This window comes from Ruditapes philippinarum, unplaced genomic scaffold (genome assembly GCF_026571515.1).
Source record: "Ruditapes philippinarum isolate M1 unplaced genomic scaffold, ASM2657151v2 ctg411_1_1_1_1, whole genome shotgun sequence".
Classification (NCBI taxonomy): Eukaryota; Metazoa; Mollusca; class Bivalvia; order Venerida; family Veneridae; genus Ruditapes; species Ruditapes philippinarum.
In genome coordinates, this window is record NW_026854764.1 from 252,852 (window position 1) to 269,844 (window position 16,993).

General features: G+C 30.7%; 1 protein-coding gene across 9 annotated transcripts in view; it reads right to left on the reverse strand.

Moving 5' to 3' along the window:
• Positions 1–3,856: 3,856 nt before the first annotated feature.
• LOC132740980 (centrosomal protein 43-like) overlaps positions 3,857–16,993 on the reverse strand; it is a 52,447-nt gene continuing 39,310 nt past the window's right edge. For 5 of the 9 annotated variants that reach the window (XM_060729047.1, XM_060729050.1, XM_060729049.1 and 2 more), the window contains 6 exons: positions 15,550–15,573; positions 13,074–13,219; positions 10,288–10,356; positions 9,830–9,872; positions 6,713–6,845; positions 3,857–6,449 (listed from right to left, as the gene is read on the reverse strand). In XM_060729047.1, coding sequence (XP_060585030.1) covers positions 6,372–6,449; positions 6,713–6,845; positions 9,830–9,872; positions 10,288–10,356; positions 13,074–13,219; positions 15,550–15,573 — 493 coding nt within the window. In that variant the 3' untranslated portion in view covers positions 3,857–6,371. Of the gene's footprint in view, positions 6,450–6,712; positions 6,846–9,829; positions 9,873–10,287; positions 10,357–12,460; positions 12,497–13,073; positions 13,220–15,549; positions 15,574–16,993 lie in introns of all 9 variants that reach the window. The other 4 variants (XM_060729054.1, XM_060729048.1, XM_060729051.1 and 1 more) reach the window with 3 other exon arrangements.

Below are 16,993 nucleotides of genomic sequence, written 5' to 3' on the forward strand. Positions count from 1 at the left end.
TGATTGTTGTGTAAGTGGGAACACATGGACAAACGAACACGAGCCTTAGCCGCAACAGATTGTTTTGATGTGGTAGACATTTGTGCCAAGTTATTTTAAAATACTTACATGCATGGCAAAGTAACAATACGGACATAGATGTTTATCTTCGAACTCTTCTCTAGAGAATGAGTACATTCAAACTGTAAGTGTGACATTGACCTTGAAGATAGGGACATGGATCTTTGTCGCGACACATCGTCTTGATGTGGCAGACATTTATGTCAAGTTAATTTAAAATCCTTCCATGCATGACAAAGTTACAGTCCGGAAACGAATCCGTGTACCTATAAACAGTGAACTTCAAAATGGCAGTGTGGCCTTGAACTTTGAGATAGGGACGTGATTATTGGACGCGAAAAATTGTCTTGATGTTGTAGACATGTGTGCCTAGTCATTTTAAAATCACCCAATGCATGACAAAGTTACAGTCCGGACACGAATGTGTGTACCTATTTTCTCTAATTGCGATAATGTGAAACTTCAAAATGATAGTATGACCGTGACCTTTGAGGTAGAGACGTAATTCTTGGACGCGACAAATCGTCTTGATGTGGAAGACACTAGGGTCAATTTATTTCAAAATCCCTCAATGTACGACAAAGTTACAGTCCGGACACGAATTAAGTGGGGACGGACGGACGGTGCGATTATAATATGCCTCCCTTCGGGGGGGGGGGCATAAAAAATGAATGGTGCTACTTTATACTTGTACACTGGTTTTATGATTGCGCAGGCATCATCTCTCCGGCAATCGGATCAATAAAGTATATTCTTACAATGCCGCTGAAGTCCGAAAGCTACTGAACGGGGAATTAAAATAAGTGTTTTTAATCATATACGGAAAATTAGATTTTATCTATTCTTACTATGTACTAGTATATATTTGATCAGTAATTTCCTATTCATATTGACAATAAACTAAGGATCTCCAAAATATGGACAGAAAAATCAAAACAAATTGCATATGCTACAAAAATATATTTATTATACATTTATATGTACAAAAATACACTGATACTTATATGGTACACAATACTTTTGACTATGAGTGATAAAATAAATTAACAAGTTGTACATTTACAAATATGACAAAAGCTGAGAAATTCCATAAAAATGTCATCAAATGAACATATCTGAAAATTATTTTATATTCTTTGTTTCACAAAAAAAACTTTGCTTAAGATCACCTCTGGATCACGACTGCTTTAGGGAAACTGAAAATAAAGTAACATTAACTACTGTATCAACTTTATAACTTATGGCTATATTAGGACATTAACATTGTGGCAAATGATGACCTGTTTGACCAGCCACTTCATGTTACAGAAAGGTTTCACTATAATATTATATATTAATGAAATGAAGTATTTAATTAACAAGTTTATTTAGATCAATGTAAATTAATAACTTTACACAATGATAACTGTACTTTTAATTAATTATCATAAAATAACTGTATAAAATATCAAACCATCATCTGTTGTAGTGACTCAATAACATCAATCAAACATGTTTTATACACTGCTAAATTTGTGTAATGAACCAAAACCGGAACTGAATTTGAACAGTCCATTTAAAAAAGAAGGGATTTCAATATATCAAAAATTTGAGCTGGCAACATTACAGAATCTGGTTCGTTTGCATGATGACCTTGCTTGCTTGATTTCATACTGGTGAGTGACACATAGCTTATCATTTTTGGTTCCAGAAGGTCAAGGTTTTATATATACAGTAGAGATAAAATTATGACAATTATATGCCAGCTTCCTATAGGGTATCTTAGGATAATTCATAAAATAAAAATAAAAATTGATATCTGATGTAGATAAATGTAAATATGATAAAAGAAATGTACAAAATCTTTACCTCTAAAATAAAAAAATAACATGACTGGATGGATGGAAATAATATCATTAGTAAATGACTTCTAACTTGTATGTTCTACAAACTTATCAAAGTTTTCTATTAATTATCATAACTATTGTATGTAGTTTTCAATATGATACAAATGTACAAACTGAAATTGTTAGAATAAATGTTCATGCCAAAAAGAAAATAAATTTTCCTCATTAAATCTTGAGTATATATATATAACATCTCCCAATTTTAAACCTGATACAATAACTAATAAATCTATTACTAACATTTATTTTACCTACAATACTCAAGTTTAATTTTGGTTAACTAATTGTATACTTATTATCAATTATTATCACAGTGAAAAAAAAACATTTGGTTTTAATTCATAGAATTGAGGAATTTTACATCTTTTTATATTCTAGAAATAAAAGAAAAACTTATTTTAAGTAAAGATTACAAATTCTCAATCAGGCTGATAAGCTTAAACAAGTATAATATATTTAATGTTTTATTCTAAGATAAAAGATTTTTTTAATACTTAACACAAGTTTCTATCAAAAAAATTCAATTATTACAGTTTATGTTGTCCTTAAAGAAAATTTTAATACATTTATATATCTACAAAATAAAAATATAATACACTTAAAAAAAACTAAAAACATAATTAAAAATCTTCAAATTCATTACATTAAGTCATCTTCATATTTAGTTTATACTAATTTATTTTATGTTTGATTGTTCATTAGCTTATTGAAACAATCTCAAACCCGTTCCTGGAACCAACCAGTACTAAGCAATGAGTTAAAAGTTTCTTGCTCAAGGAAACAACAGCTTGTCCCTGATGGGGTTTGAACCAACGCGGCCATAAATCCTAAGATTACTAGTCTGATGTGTTAACCACTCGGCCAGACTGTCACAATCTTTATATTTGAAACATAATAATAATAAAAAAAATCCCCTTAAATATACTAACATTCTTACTCCACATTATCATTAACTTATGTTCTTGATTTAACTCTCAAGTTGTAGGGGTCAAAGTGACTGAACAAAGGCACCAGTATAGGACAAGGCCAGTCTGAATATTTGTGCAGCCTGCCCAGGCTATATATACTGTTTGCACCTCAACTCTAGTTTTTTAGTATTGGACTTAAATTTCATAAACATAACAAAATAGATCATGACAAATCCATTATACAACATTTGTTATGAAAGAATTAAGTTTATTATCAAATTAAGGCAACAAAGCAATGGGACATCTATAATAACTCTTATAGTATCAATAGCACATTATTTGATACTTGTTAAAACATAGCCCCCATGATGATAGGGATTTAAACAAAAAAAATATTTTATCAATAAAATTCAACACTGGACTCATCTCAGTGAATACGAGATTTCAGTCTTGTATTAAAGCCAAGGAAAAAAAACAAAACATTATATGAGCCGTGTCACGACAAAACCAACATAATGGGTTTGCAACCAGCATGGATCCAGACCAGCCTGCGCATCCGCGCAGTCTGATCAGGATCCATGCTGTTCGCTTTCATACTCTTTAACAAGTAGAGAAACTGATAGCGAACAGCATGGATCCTGATCAGACTGCGCGGATGCGCAGGCTGGTCTGGATCCATGCTGGTCGCAAACCCATTATGTTGGTTTTGTCGTGACGCAGCTCATATATACATGTATATAATTATATCACTTGGACGGATACAACATTTTGAGACGTTGAACACATAACAAAATCAAATAATTTAAGTAAACAGGTTAAAAAGGATAAAAATATACAGTTCAGCATAGAGTGATATTTAAAAAAAAGAGCATGGTCTGGTGGTCACAATCATTTCATTATGAAATCCTCATGTTGTTATTCTTATCTACTTGGTGACAAAATAATATCACTTTATCCAGATAATAAAGATGTGGCACGAAATTTTTTTTGAAAAAAATAAACTATCAAACTATCAAAGAAAATACAATTTCCTTTTCCTTCAAGTATAAAAATGCTGTTAACATTTCATAGTTAGTGAACAGGTCTACAATGGGCACATTTGAATTTTCCATTAGTGTATCAAATATTGATAAAAACAATATAAATGTATCATTTAAGTAGTCTTATAAAAGAAATGTTGATAAAGTTCCAAGTTATTTAGATTGACCATTTATCTGCTGAAGAATAACATTTTTTTCTAGAACACTTTATCATCTGCTATATAGATACATGTAATATCAGATTATGCATCTCACACTAGCTAAAAACTTCCAAGCATAATTATTTTCATGGTTTGTTATTATGTCCCATACTAAATACTATCAACTTAATTATTCTTTGTTTTACAGACCTTCCATTACAGACAAATTGGCTTTAAAGCTGCAAGTCTCCAAATCAGTGAACAAAGTAATAAAAACTCAAATGCACTAATAAGTATACTTAGGAAATGTATAAATAATCACAGTTTATACAACATTTTACATTTTGCTTTATGCAGTATAGAAATTAATTTAGAATGTTCAACCTTATACTTCTACACTGTTACAGAGTAAGTGCTATCATTAGCATACATGTATTTTTGAAATAATTTTGGAAGTTTGTAGATTCACAACTGTGCCTTATACTAGTTTACAATACTTTGTTCTTTTTATATCTTTAAACTTAACAAAATTGCTCCTAAATTTTCACAAAAATTTGCACAAGTAAGGACTACTGCTGCTTCAACACATTTTCTATTGTATAACTTCTATTATAGGTAATACAGACTTTACAACATAAGAATAGAGATTATAGTAAAGTAAAATATTATTATGTTATTAAATGAATTATGTTGTACAAAGAGACATAAGGTCCACGATACAAAATAAATCAAAACATCTTTCCTTCTGAAATCTACTGACCTGTTAAGCATGCCCTTGAATAAACTTACAATTCAAAAATAAAATCCATTGAAAATGTAATAAAAATTTCAGAGGTTTTGTTTCTTTTTCTATGAGAGTGCATTGTAAAATATGTCAGAAAAGAAAATTCTCTGTACAGTTTCATTCCCTTTTCATATAATCTAAAAATAAATATATTAAAAGTTCTGTTCAAGAAAGAAATTTCGATAAACATACAGGTTCTTTTATCTTTAACTGGTTTCTACAAAAATTATTTAGTTTGATTGTGTAGGAAGCTATAAGCTTAAAGACACTCTTTCTAGTCCGTTCCTGGAAATAACCAGTACTGAGCAATGAGTTTAAAGTTTCTTGCTCAATGAAACAAAGACTTGCCCCCAACAGGGTTTGAACCCATAACTATAAATTATACATATTCATTGTACTGTGAATTTCGAGGGTGTACTCAATTAAGAATAAACTGATATTAGCTTCACCATGAAAAAAGCTTGAATTATATGTCTGTCTGAATTTCACCACAACATGTTTGTTAACAAAAGAGCACATGTCTGTTGTTATGATTATTCATGATGTTTATCTAACAAATGGTCAGCAAATCACAGAAGGAAAATTTTTATACTTTTAGTATACATAAAACATACTTGGCACAAATCTTATGTCACAAATAGATTTCATATAGTTTATCATAAATATTACACAGAATTTTTACACAGATGTCACATACAAGTACTATAGTCTATAATAGAAAATAATTATATTTGAAGACTTCGTTTATACATTAATTTTTTCACACATAACCAAACCCTTCTTAATGACCGTAATACATGTGTAAATATGAGGAGTTTATTACAAAATGGTCTTTTCTCCTCTGTTATTAGATTTAATTTACAATTACTTTACATGAAGTCCTAAAATATTCCTGCTTTTTTTTATAAAGATAACAAAAAAAGTAAACCAAAATTGACTAAACTTTCTTTTTTCCTACAAAAAAATGAACTATGGTTACTTTTGACAATACTTAATCTACAGTAGTTAATCATACTTTTCTAAATTTAAACTACATACAAATTACATAAATTCTATTATTTAACTTATTAAGTTCTATTTGAGCACAATCACCGTAAAAAAATTGTAGAAATTAAACTTTGAGCCAACATACTTGTTACCTTGCTTTTGTTTCTTTTTTGCGTTATTTTTTAAAGATAAAAAATCTTCATCATACAAAGGAAATGCCTCCATCTACTCTTCAATGGAACTTTCCTATTAATTTATATTTCATCATCTTTCAACATGAGTTAATCTTTACTTTTTAAAAAAAAGTGAATGCAACAAAACACTTATCATAATTTTCATAGCAGGAAATATGGTTAAAATATTTTGGAATAAAACAATTCTATTATCAAGTTCCTTCAAAAAACTCAGTATTTCTTATCAAGCTTGAGCTTATACCCAGTTACAATGTGACTTACACAATGTTTATTCTCCTGGTTTACTATTTAATCATCATTAAAGATTGTATAATAAGTTTTGACACTATAATGCTCGTTATCGTTACTGCACACAGTTGATGACATTATCTCTCAGTCTTGTAAATCTTCGATGTAATCATACCCCGTCTCATGTTGAGATATTGTCCTATCTGTGGTCATATCATCAAACTGTAAAATAAAATATCAACACATCAATTAAATACCATATGTATGTTTGTTGTTTAATTCTACATCTTTCTACACAATCTATCAATTATAATGGTGATCAATATAGAACAGATTAAGGAAAGGTTACAGGGTATGGCAAACTTTCGACCTTTTCCAGAAGAGAAAGGCCACAAGTGTCTCTTTCAGTGTAGTTTTTTAGGTTAGAGCATGTAGATCAATGAGCCTTTCTTTAGAGAGATAAATAATTTACATAGTTTACTTACTGCACTTTTCTCACTGCGTAACAAATCATCTCCTTCAATGGAAAGATCATCAAGGTCTTCCTCAATCTCCTCTGCGATGCTGCCATTCTGAGCCTCTGACCTGGTTCTTGGACTCTTCTGACTCATACTATGTCTATAATGGTAAAGATATTTATTTTTGGTTGGTTTTAAGTCCCTGTGACAATGTCAATACTAGAACTATCGCTGAATGCGATTCATACCCCCACCAATGTCCTTGACAGAAGACCACTTGGAAAGGTGGTTAAGGGAATAACTTATGTGGCACAAATACATAAAAAGAAATTATCTCTGGTGAAAAAAAGACTAACTGTACAGGTAATAGTATAAATATATATTATCAAATCATGTTCGAAACAGTTACAAATAACCTTTCATTTTCCCAATGTATTAAACATTTTATTTATAAGTCAATTTTTGACCTTCAAGTGTGACCTTGACCTTAATCTGACACAAGGGTAAGATTGGTTTTGCACATCACACAGTTTGGTTGAACATTTGAGTAAAGTTTGAAGAAAATCCTTCCATTAGTATAGAATTTATAGAGTAGACACAATATATTGTCTAGTATTGGTTGTACGTAAATTTGAAGACTTAAAAAGGGGCATAACTTTGTCCAAATTCAATACAGAGTAATGAAACTTGACCTGCATATCTTATTTGCCACACCTCATATATCTTTTAAGTTTCAAGCAAATGCCTGCGTTAGTTTCAGAATTATTCAAGTACATGTTAAAATTTAAGAACATTTTCTAAGTCAATTTTTTGACTTTCAAGTGTGACCTTGACCTTTAGCCGGCACAAAGGTGACATGGATTCTGCACATAACCTTGTTGAGGTGAAAATTTGAGTAAAGATTGAAGAAAATTCTTCCATTAGTATAGGATTTATAGAGCGGACACAACATATTGTCTAATATTTGATTTATGTAAATTTGAAGACTTAAAAAGGGGCATAACTTTGTTAAAATGCAATACAGAGTTATGAAACTTGAACGAACAGCATATCGGAATTGTGACCCTTCAAAAATATTTTAAGTTTCAAGGAAATACCTTTTCTAAATTTATAAATATTCAAATAAATGTTAAATTTTAAGAATATTTTCTAAGTCAATTTTTGACCTTCGAGTGTGACCTTGACCTTAAGCTAGCAAAAGAGCGACATAAGTTCTGCACATCCCCTTGTTGAGATGAACATTTGAGCAAAGATTGAAGAAAATCTTTCAATAAGTGTAGGACTTACAGAGCGGACATGACATACTGTGTAATATTAGATTGTTTGATATTAGACCTTCAATTGTGACCTTGACCTTGAGCTGATACATGGGCAACATGGGTTCTGCACATCCCCTTGTTGTGGTGAATATTTGAGCCAAGTTTGAAGAAAATCTTTCAATTAGTGTAGGACTTACAGAGCGGACATGACATACTGTGTAATATTAGATTGTTTGATATTTGACCTTCAATTGTGACCTTGACCTTGAGCTGACACATGGGCAACATGGGTTCTGCACATCCCCTTGTTGAGGTGAATATTTGAGCCAAGTTTGAAGAAAATCTTTCAATTAGTGTAGGACTTACAGAGCGGACACAACATACTGTGTAATATTTGATCGTTTGATATTTGACCTTCAATTGTGACCTTGACCTTGAGCTGGCACATGGGCAACATGGGTTCTGCACATCCCCTTGTTGAGGTGAACATTTGAGCCAAGTTTGAAGAAAATCTTTCAAGTAGTGTAGGACTTACAGAGCGGACATGACATACTGTGTAATATTTAATTGTTTGATATTTGACCTACATTTGTGACCTTGACCTTGAGCTGACACATGGGCAACATGGGTTCTGCACATCCCCTTGTTGAGGTGAACATTTGAGCCAAGTTTGAAGAAAATCTTTCAAGTAGTGTAGGACTTACAGAGCGGACATGACATACTGTGTAATATTAGATTGTTTGATATTTGACCTACAATTGTGACCTTGACCTTGAGCTGACACATGGGCGACATGGGTTCTGCACATCCCCTTGTTGAGGTGAACATTTGAGCCAAGTTTGAAGAAAATCTTTCAAGTAGTGTAGGACTTACAGAGCGGACACAACATACTGTGTAATATTTGATGGTGTTTGATATTTGACCTTCAATTGTGACCTTGACCTTGAGCTGACACATGGGCAATATGGGTTCTGCACATCCCCTTGTTGAGGTGAACATTTGAGCCAAGTTTGAAGAAAATCCTTCAATTGGTATAGGAGTTATAGAGCGGACACGAAAATGGAGACGGACCGACCGACCGACGGACGGACCGACGCGACAAAGCGAATCCATTATAGCCCCCCCCCCACATTTTGTGGTGGGGGTATAATAAACATTTAATTCATTTATTTAAAGAAAGCTTTATTTTAGTTAAACCACTCATTTAGTCTGCTTCCTGAATTTAACCAGTACTAATGTCACATTGTCACTCAGTCGGGCTTGAACCAAGGATCGACAAGTTGAAATGCAGACACCTAAATCATTAGGCTACAGCTCCCTCATTGTCAGTGATAATAATATTTCTACCTATAGTAGCTTTATAGAAGTAAATAAAGATTTAGATCTCATGTGTCACCCCATGCATTACTTAAGCAGATCTCAGCTAGTTGAAAAGCTTCATGAAAGAAGAACAATATCCCGAAGATGTTCAAAACAATATCCTGAAGATGTTCAAACTATCTGAAATTTGTTAACCAATGCTTCAAACTAAGATCTTTAATATTGAAATTTTGCATTTTGACATAAATGTATTCAATTATATATTTTTCTATTAGAATATAATCAACTTTCCATATAACCAATAGGAAATCCCATAATTATCTTCAGAATATATCAGTGATGCTCAATTCTTAAAATGAGTGGGACAGTCTTTTTATAATTTAAATAGTTTTTATATTGTATTATGGACATTTTTCAATGTCAATTACTGGTCAATCACCATTTAAAAAGTCAATCTTTTCAAATATATATGAAATGTACTAATTCAACAATGAGCATGTCACTTTATATTAATGGTTCCCTAAATTACACACATCCTAAATATTTGATCATTGATGGAACCTACCCTTCACTCACAAAATCATCTTCATAAGAATAGTCCTGTCCATCTGAAATATACATGAACAAATTTCATCATTTTTTTTTTAATAAAATGTCAATTTAAAACTCAAAAGATTGAAAGAGACTTTAATGTAATTTATAAACACAAATCCAAACTTTACTAGCTTCTAGACAAAAAATGTCAAATCCTATCTTCATATGAATCAAAGATATGAAAATTTGAATATTTATGTAGTAAACTGTGCAAAAATTGTAAAAAATATCTGTGTTTTAAAAGCTGACTAAAGGTTGAAAGCCGTGTTTGCTCTGGCAACTGATGCAAGTGAACAGACATTATATAAGATAAATTTAAATGAAACTTGTAAACTCAGCGCAAGACTAATGTATCTGCTTGTTTTATTATTCAAACGCAGTTACAATAATGTGACACAAAGATTATTATTGTAGAAATGTTTGACCCACCACCATCAAGACCCAGGTCAGACATCCGTTTATCCATGGCACGTAAATTCTCAGACGGCTCACCTTGCGCTGTAACAAACAAAACAGTGACTACCTTAACCAGCCGTGCAGCGTGACGTGTTTGATTAAAGTGCATTTTTCAAATTAGCCATTCTAAAGCTGCTTGTTTTAAGTTTAAGCAAAACATTTATCCAACATATCCTGGCCAATTTAACATACATATATTAAAAATTAAACATTAACTCTGCAATAAATGTCTGTATAATAATGTCTTCTCCAATTTAAACATGTTTAAAAACTTTTGTTTTGTTAAAAATGATTTAAGCTACTATCCTAAACTATAAGATACAGCTTCAAAAATATTGATCTTTTTTCCATTATTTCACTAGTGATTCAGAATTTAACTTTTGTACAGATTCTGTGTAAAGTTTTATATAACAAATCAAGTGTACATTAAACTTTGTTTCTGCATGGAAAATTTTGAAAATCTTATAGTTTATTGTGAAATGTCAACTAGACTACATGTATGCTAAGGGGCCAGAACTCTGCAGTAAAAAATACATAACAAGGGCAAGAAGTCTGTACTGTTGTAAAAATGTAAAATCAATTTAATACAACAACCACATTTTCCACTTAGTACAGTCTGACTTTGATATGCATACGGTATTAAAAGTATTTGTATGACACAGAAGATTAAAGTTTTCTGCAATGACAAATGATGTTAAGTCACATATCTTCCCTATTTTACGTCCATGTACAAATTCTTAAATAGTTCTTATACCTCTCTTGAGGTAATAAAACAAAATTAATGAAAACACTAGCTAAATTTTTCATAAGTACAATATCATTCCTACTAAAACGTTATGCAATTAGTCTAAGACTTTGTTATTCTATTTTTACTGTCTCAGAAAATCCCACAAGTTCATGCTATTAACAAGAAAGCATCACATTTCTAGAAAGAAATTATTACATTTCTAGAAAGAAATTATTACATTTCTAGAAAGAAATTATTACATTTCTGGAAGTTAACATCAATTAACACAAAAATCTATTTTTTTCCTAGTCACTAGTATCAACAGTCTGTAACCTATCTGTGTTTAGATCAAATGACTTTTTACTGTATTTTATGAATGGAAAAAATGAGCTTACCTAGCTGTCAAAGCCTTTTACTAATGTCATGACAATTTTTTTTTCTGATACAAAACTGATCTATATTTTCAAATAATGTACTTTGCTCTACAATTCACACTATGTAATGTAGTGAAATACATTATTCATATTTAATCATGGGATAATTTACTCAATCAAAATTAAGTCATTTCTTTTTTCAAATTATGCTATGATTAGCCCTAATTCTTATCCATAATTCTGCATTTTTGTTTTAAAGGTAATATTCTAGTTACAGTAATAACCAATAACATTTTTATTCCACAGATTTCATTTAAAGAGGTTAAACACAGGTGCAATATTTTTGATACAATGGACTAAATCTGCTCTTATTTGGACTATTAGTTGAATTGCTGTGCAAAGTTAGACAATTTACAAAGTGCAACAACAAAACACAAATCATGGTGGATCAAAAACAACTTATTAACAGTACATATTTTCAAATGATTTTTCTTTTCATTTTTTCCAAAATCATTTTTCTTTTAGCAAAATGACCTAAAACTGATGGGTTGCAATGCTTTTCATACCAATCAGTTGATTTCTTTATTATCTTTGCAGATTTTTTCTACTTTAAGTGTTTCATTTATCTATGTAAAAATTTCAGCTGATATTTTTAGTCTATTTAACCTCAGGGAACTCCAGCATAATAGCTCTCTGCAACTGTAAATTTACAGCAGTGCAAAGTTTTTGTTGTTTTCTTATTGTTGGGATATAAGTTTCACAGGCACTTTAAAGTTCATTATGACAATTTTCCAGCTTTACTGGTGGAGAAAAGACCTCAGGTGTGACAGTGACAAGTTGGCATATCAGTAAAACCACTGACCTTCTGTGTGCTAGCTGAAAATCTTCCTGAAACAGGATTCAAACCCACAGCAGTGAGGGAGCTATTGTCATGTTTTATTTATTAAATATTTCACAAAAATGGTGCAGTGTTAGATTACAGTCAAAAAGGGGAAACACAATAATTTTAGATGTCACATCAGTTCACAATGTGGAGAATCCTTACCACTTTGACTGTGGTGTCTAAACACTGGTAGTTGTCCTAAAATAACCTTACCATTGTATTATGTATGGCAAAATATCCCTTTTAAGTAATATCTTTAAGAAATACTCTTTCCATTTACATTTAAATGACATTCTCAATATTACAATACTTTCAGCAAGATGTTTTTTAATTTCTATAATAATATTTACAGCGAAGTTTTACAGCATTATAATCTTTTCTATTATAATCTTGTCAGCAAAAGTATCAATATTTCTAATTTAACCGGTGCAAAAAAATAACACCATTAATAATAGTCAAATTAACCTTTAAAATGATCATATTTACAGCTACATACCAATTTCATAGTCTTCTGTATTTTACCTAGTATTACATTTTTGCATTATAAATCATCATTAAATGTGTTGATGAATAGGCTTTACAGTCTGAACAAATTAAGTTCCTAAATACCTAATCTCACAAACCTGATTTCCCATTTTGAGGTTAGAACGAGACATTTTCCTCTCCGGAATGTACCTGTATTCAACATCATCCATGATCATCTTATAATCTTATACATGTCTATTCACAGTCAGATTTAATAATTTACAATTTATATAATATATAATACACTTACGAGACTTCCTGCCACTGGTACCCCTGTCTCCTGTTAGTGAAGGAAGACCTTGTAATGAACTCATGCCACCAGACTGGCCCCTGCCCTGGGAACCAGTCTTCTGTCCACCAATTCCATTACTCTCTGATTTATCACTCTTGTCTTCACTATAACATACAAATATCAAATATAAATTACATGATATGAATAATGAAACCTTTAACCCTTACTTAAACTACCAAGTTAATTAAATGAATCAGCAAATCTTCCATATTTGGAACTGTTTATTATCAATTTTAGGGGTATCTAGATATACATTTAAGTTTGTCTGCCAACAGTATAGAGTTTGGTCAAGTTGTCAGTCAGCTTGAATACTCTCCAGTGTCAAAAACTAATCACTTTCAGATCAAGCATTAGGTAAGGGTTAAAGGTACTGGTGAGTTTAAATAAAAGTCATCAATCAACAAATAAACCCAATCGTACAGATGTACCAAAAAGACATTTATATAGGTCAAGTTTTATCACTGCCTGAAAGAGAACATAATGATAATTATTAGCCTTTACCAATATTACAGTATATAAAGCAAGTCTGCTTCCTGTCATTGCAAGAAAGGTTCTGGTTGTAATACATTAAGAAGGGCACAGTGATCAGAAGTAGCAGCTGCTTGTGATTGCAAGACATGGTACACACTAAATTGAATAGACTCGTAAGACAGGATACAGTGATTTTATTCATATACTGTGAATTATCTATTTGCTACCTACATATGTGTATATTAGTTTACTAAACTACTATTATGAAATCTTGCGAATTTTTATTATACCTCTTAACATTTAATAGCCAATTCTGGATCAACGGTAAAACAACTTGCTTTAACATTGGTAATTTCTTATTTTGTCTCACTGCTTAAAAAAGGTTTAACTGTAACCCAATATTAAACAATCTTGCTAACACTGACCACACCTGAATTAAATTATTAATCCAATTATGGGAAAAATTAAAAATATGTACTGATTAAAAAGACCATGATCAGATGGCACAGATGTGCACACTGATCTTGGTCAGCACTGGCTGCATGGGTAGAATTTGTTTTTGCAAGCAGGCAATGAATTAATAAAGGTGAACAGTGAGAACAAGGAACTATTTTCTCAATATATCCTACCATTTGTTACAATTATATTAAAAACTAAAATAAACAAAAACATTCCAAATTAAAATTCTTATCAATGCAAAGGATACCTTATATTTAGATTTGATTTTGAGGTTAATTAAATGCTACAGCTTAATATAAACATTGTATTCAGTAATCTGTTAGTGTAATATGCCCCATGCTACTTTTTTTTAACCATTCAGAGATTAAACAAACTTTGGAGATACTTTATATACAAAATCTAAAATGAATATATTTAATAAAAAAGAGAAAATCCAGAAAAATTATCAACATGTATTATAATGAAGTTTCAAACCTTCCAAACATATATTTACATCTTGATGACTGATACACTAAAGTTAATCTAAATAAAAATATTTATTCATTTGTAATTGTGAAACACAATTTTGTAACTTTTATTAATCTCTTTTAAGTCCACTTCCTAAAACTAAACTTGTTTCACATAGTGTGAAGTCCAAGAAACATGATTATTATCAGAAAAGGGCTCGAACCTTATACCCTTCCCTTGACAGGGAGGCTCTTAAACCACTCAGCCACTGCTCATCTTAAACAGTAAGTTCTCAGGGTGGGTGTTCATATGACATTTGTTTCCGTAACATCAGGTCACCATTAATGGGTTTTGCTAATTTTTTGTTTTATCTCTTTAATATTTGTGCAATTAGAATATACCAAGTTCCCGGCAAAAATTTACAGATTACAATGGTACATGTTTTTCTAATGTAGCGCTTGTACTTACTGTGATATGCTTGTAGTGATTTGGACATAGCATTACCAAAATTTAGCCACATTGAAAATTTTCTGTACACATAACAGGAAAAATAAAAGAGCTCCAAAGGAAAAATATGTACCATTTATGATTAGAATCGGCAACTTTCTTCCTTGAAAATGGTTTATGTTTATTATTCATATATTGAAAGATATAACAGAAAATTACAAACTACTTTTCAGCAGTGACCTAATGTTACCAAAAACAATTGTGATCATGTGATCACACACCCCGAGTTCTTGTCATACAAAATATAAAAAAGATCATGCTTAAGTTATTTAAGAAGTTAAACTCTAGAAAAATTAAAATGATACATCTCAAAAGGTGATCAAAAACCAACTCTTAACTTATAAATGTAAAACACTCTGAAAATACATTAAATTTAAAAAAAACTATAAATAAATAAACCCATCTCAACTTGGATCAAACTGGTAATTAAAAAAATTCTATACCTTAACAAAACATTTAATAAACTCCCAACAATAAAGTCAAACCCAGACTCCAAAAAAATTATAGAAAAAAAAAGTGAAAATAAGGTCAACTAAATAAACTGTCTTACCAAAAATACATGAAATAATCACCCCTGTTAACCAAAGAGGAAAGTTTTTAACAATGACATTTTTATTTATTATATACTTATAAATGAAATATTGAGAAATATTGATGAAATAAAATGCGTATTTTCATTTTCCGTATTTTCACTGTAAAAATTTATTTTTCACTGCAGTGAAACATATTTTCCGTATTTTCACTGGTGTCTTGCCGGACTACTTTCTTTTAAATTCTGCCAGTACACAAAATTTAAGGGAAAGTCTTTCAAATTTTATCGCAAAAAAGAGAAAAATGTATATAATAAACAGAAAATTCAAGTTTTTTCTATAAATACATGATTTATTTTCATCTTGTGGCATGAAAATTACCATATTTCACTCGTGGCTACCGCCACTCATGAAATATTTATTTTCATACCACTCGATGAAAATAAATCATGTATTTATAGAAAAAACTTGAATATCCTCTATATATTGTTACATGTAAACATTTTTTTTTTGCTTGAAAAAAAAATGCAACTTTTGCATAACATATTTTTCTTGATATAACATAAAAGTAACACAAAATTAATTGTTAAATAAATAAAGATTTTCTTTTAATTTATGAATGCACAATAAACAATAAACATTCAAATTATAAATGTGTAACAGAAACAAAACTTTGAACAACCCGTACCCAATTTTTAAACTTTAGTTCAAATTTAAAACAAATCCCATTGAATTCTTTTTAATACAAGAAGGGCTGATAACACTAGAACGTTCACCTAAGGACCAGAGATACTTAACTCATGACCCCATTTTGGATTGGAATATGACTGATTCAAGAAATAAAACTAGAAATATGTCCGCAGGTGAGCAGGACGTCTAGACATAGACAAATCTATATTTAAAATGATAAAGACACTTCTGACATGGAATTAAAATATTTTTGATACATGTATGGATGACAGACATAAGGCAGTCACTACAGCTAACATCACCCGCAAAATGGTTACATGAACTAAAAAAAATTTTTAGTAACATGTACAGGGTATTAATTCTGACTAAATTAGCCAAAGCCACAATTCCAAACATCATCAAATGTTATGTTAATCATTATTAATTTACCACAGCAAAAGGCAAACACTCTGTCTAAAGCATAGGAACTCTACCACAGGTCTTTTTTGGGGGGAAAATAGCTATATAAAGTGCTGATTTTGTTTTTCAAAATATTTACACCACCAGTTATCTGCATATTTAATCAGTTCTACTATAATTAAATGGTTTGCATCATTTGGTTTTATAAATATCTTACAGCTTATATTTACTATTCATTTTAGAAAATACGAGCTTTTCCAAATTTGTTGTCATTTCACATCCAGGAAAATAGTTTCTTTCAGTGTTTTATAATTACAAAACACAGAACAAAATTGGCCATAAAATGGAATGATTGGAAAGTTCTAAAAGTGCTTT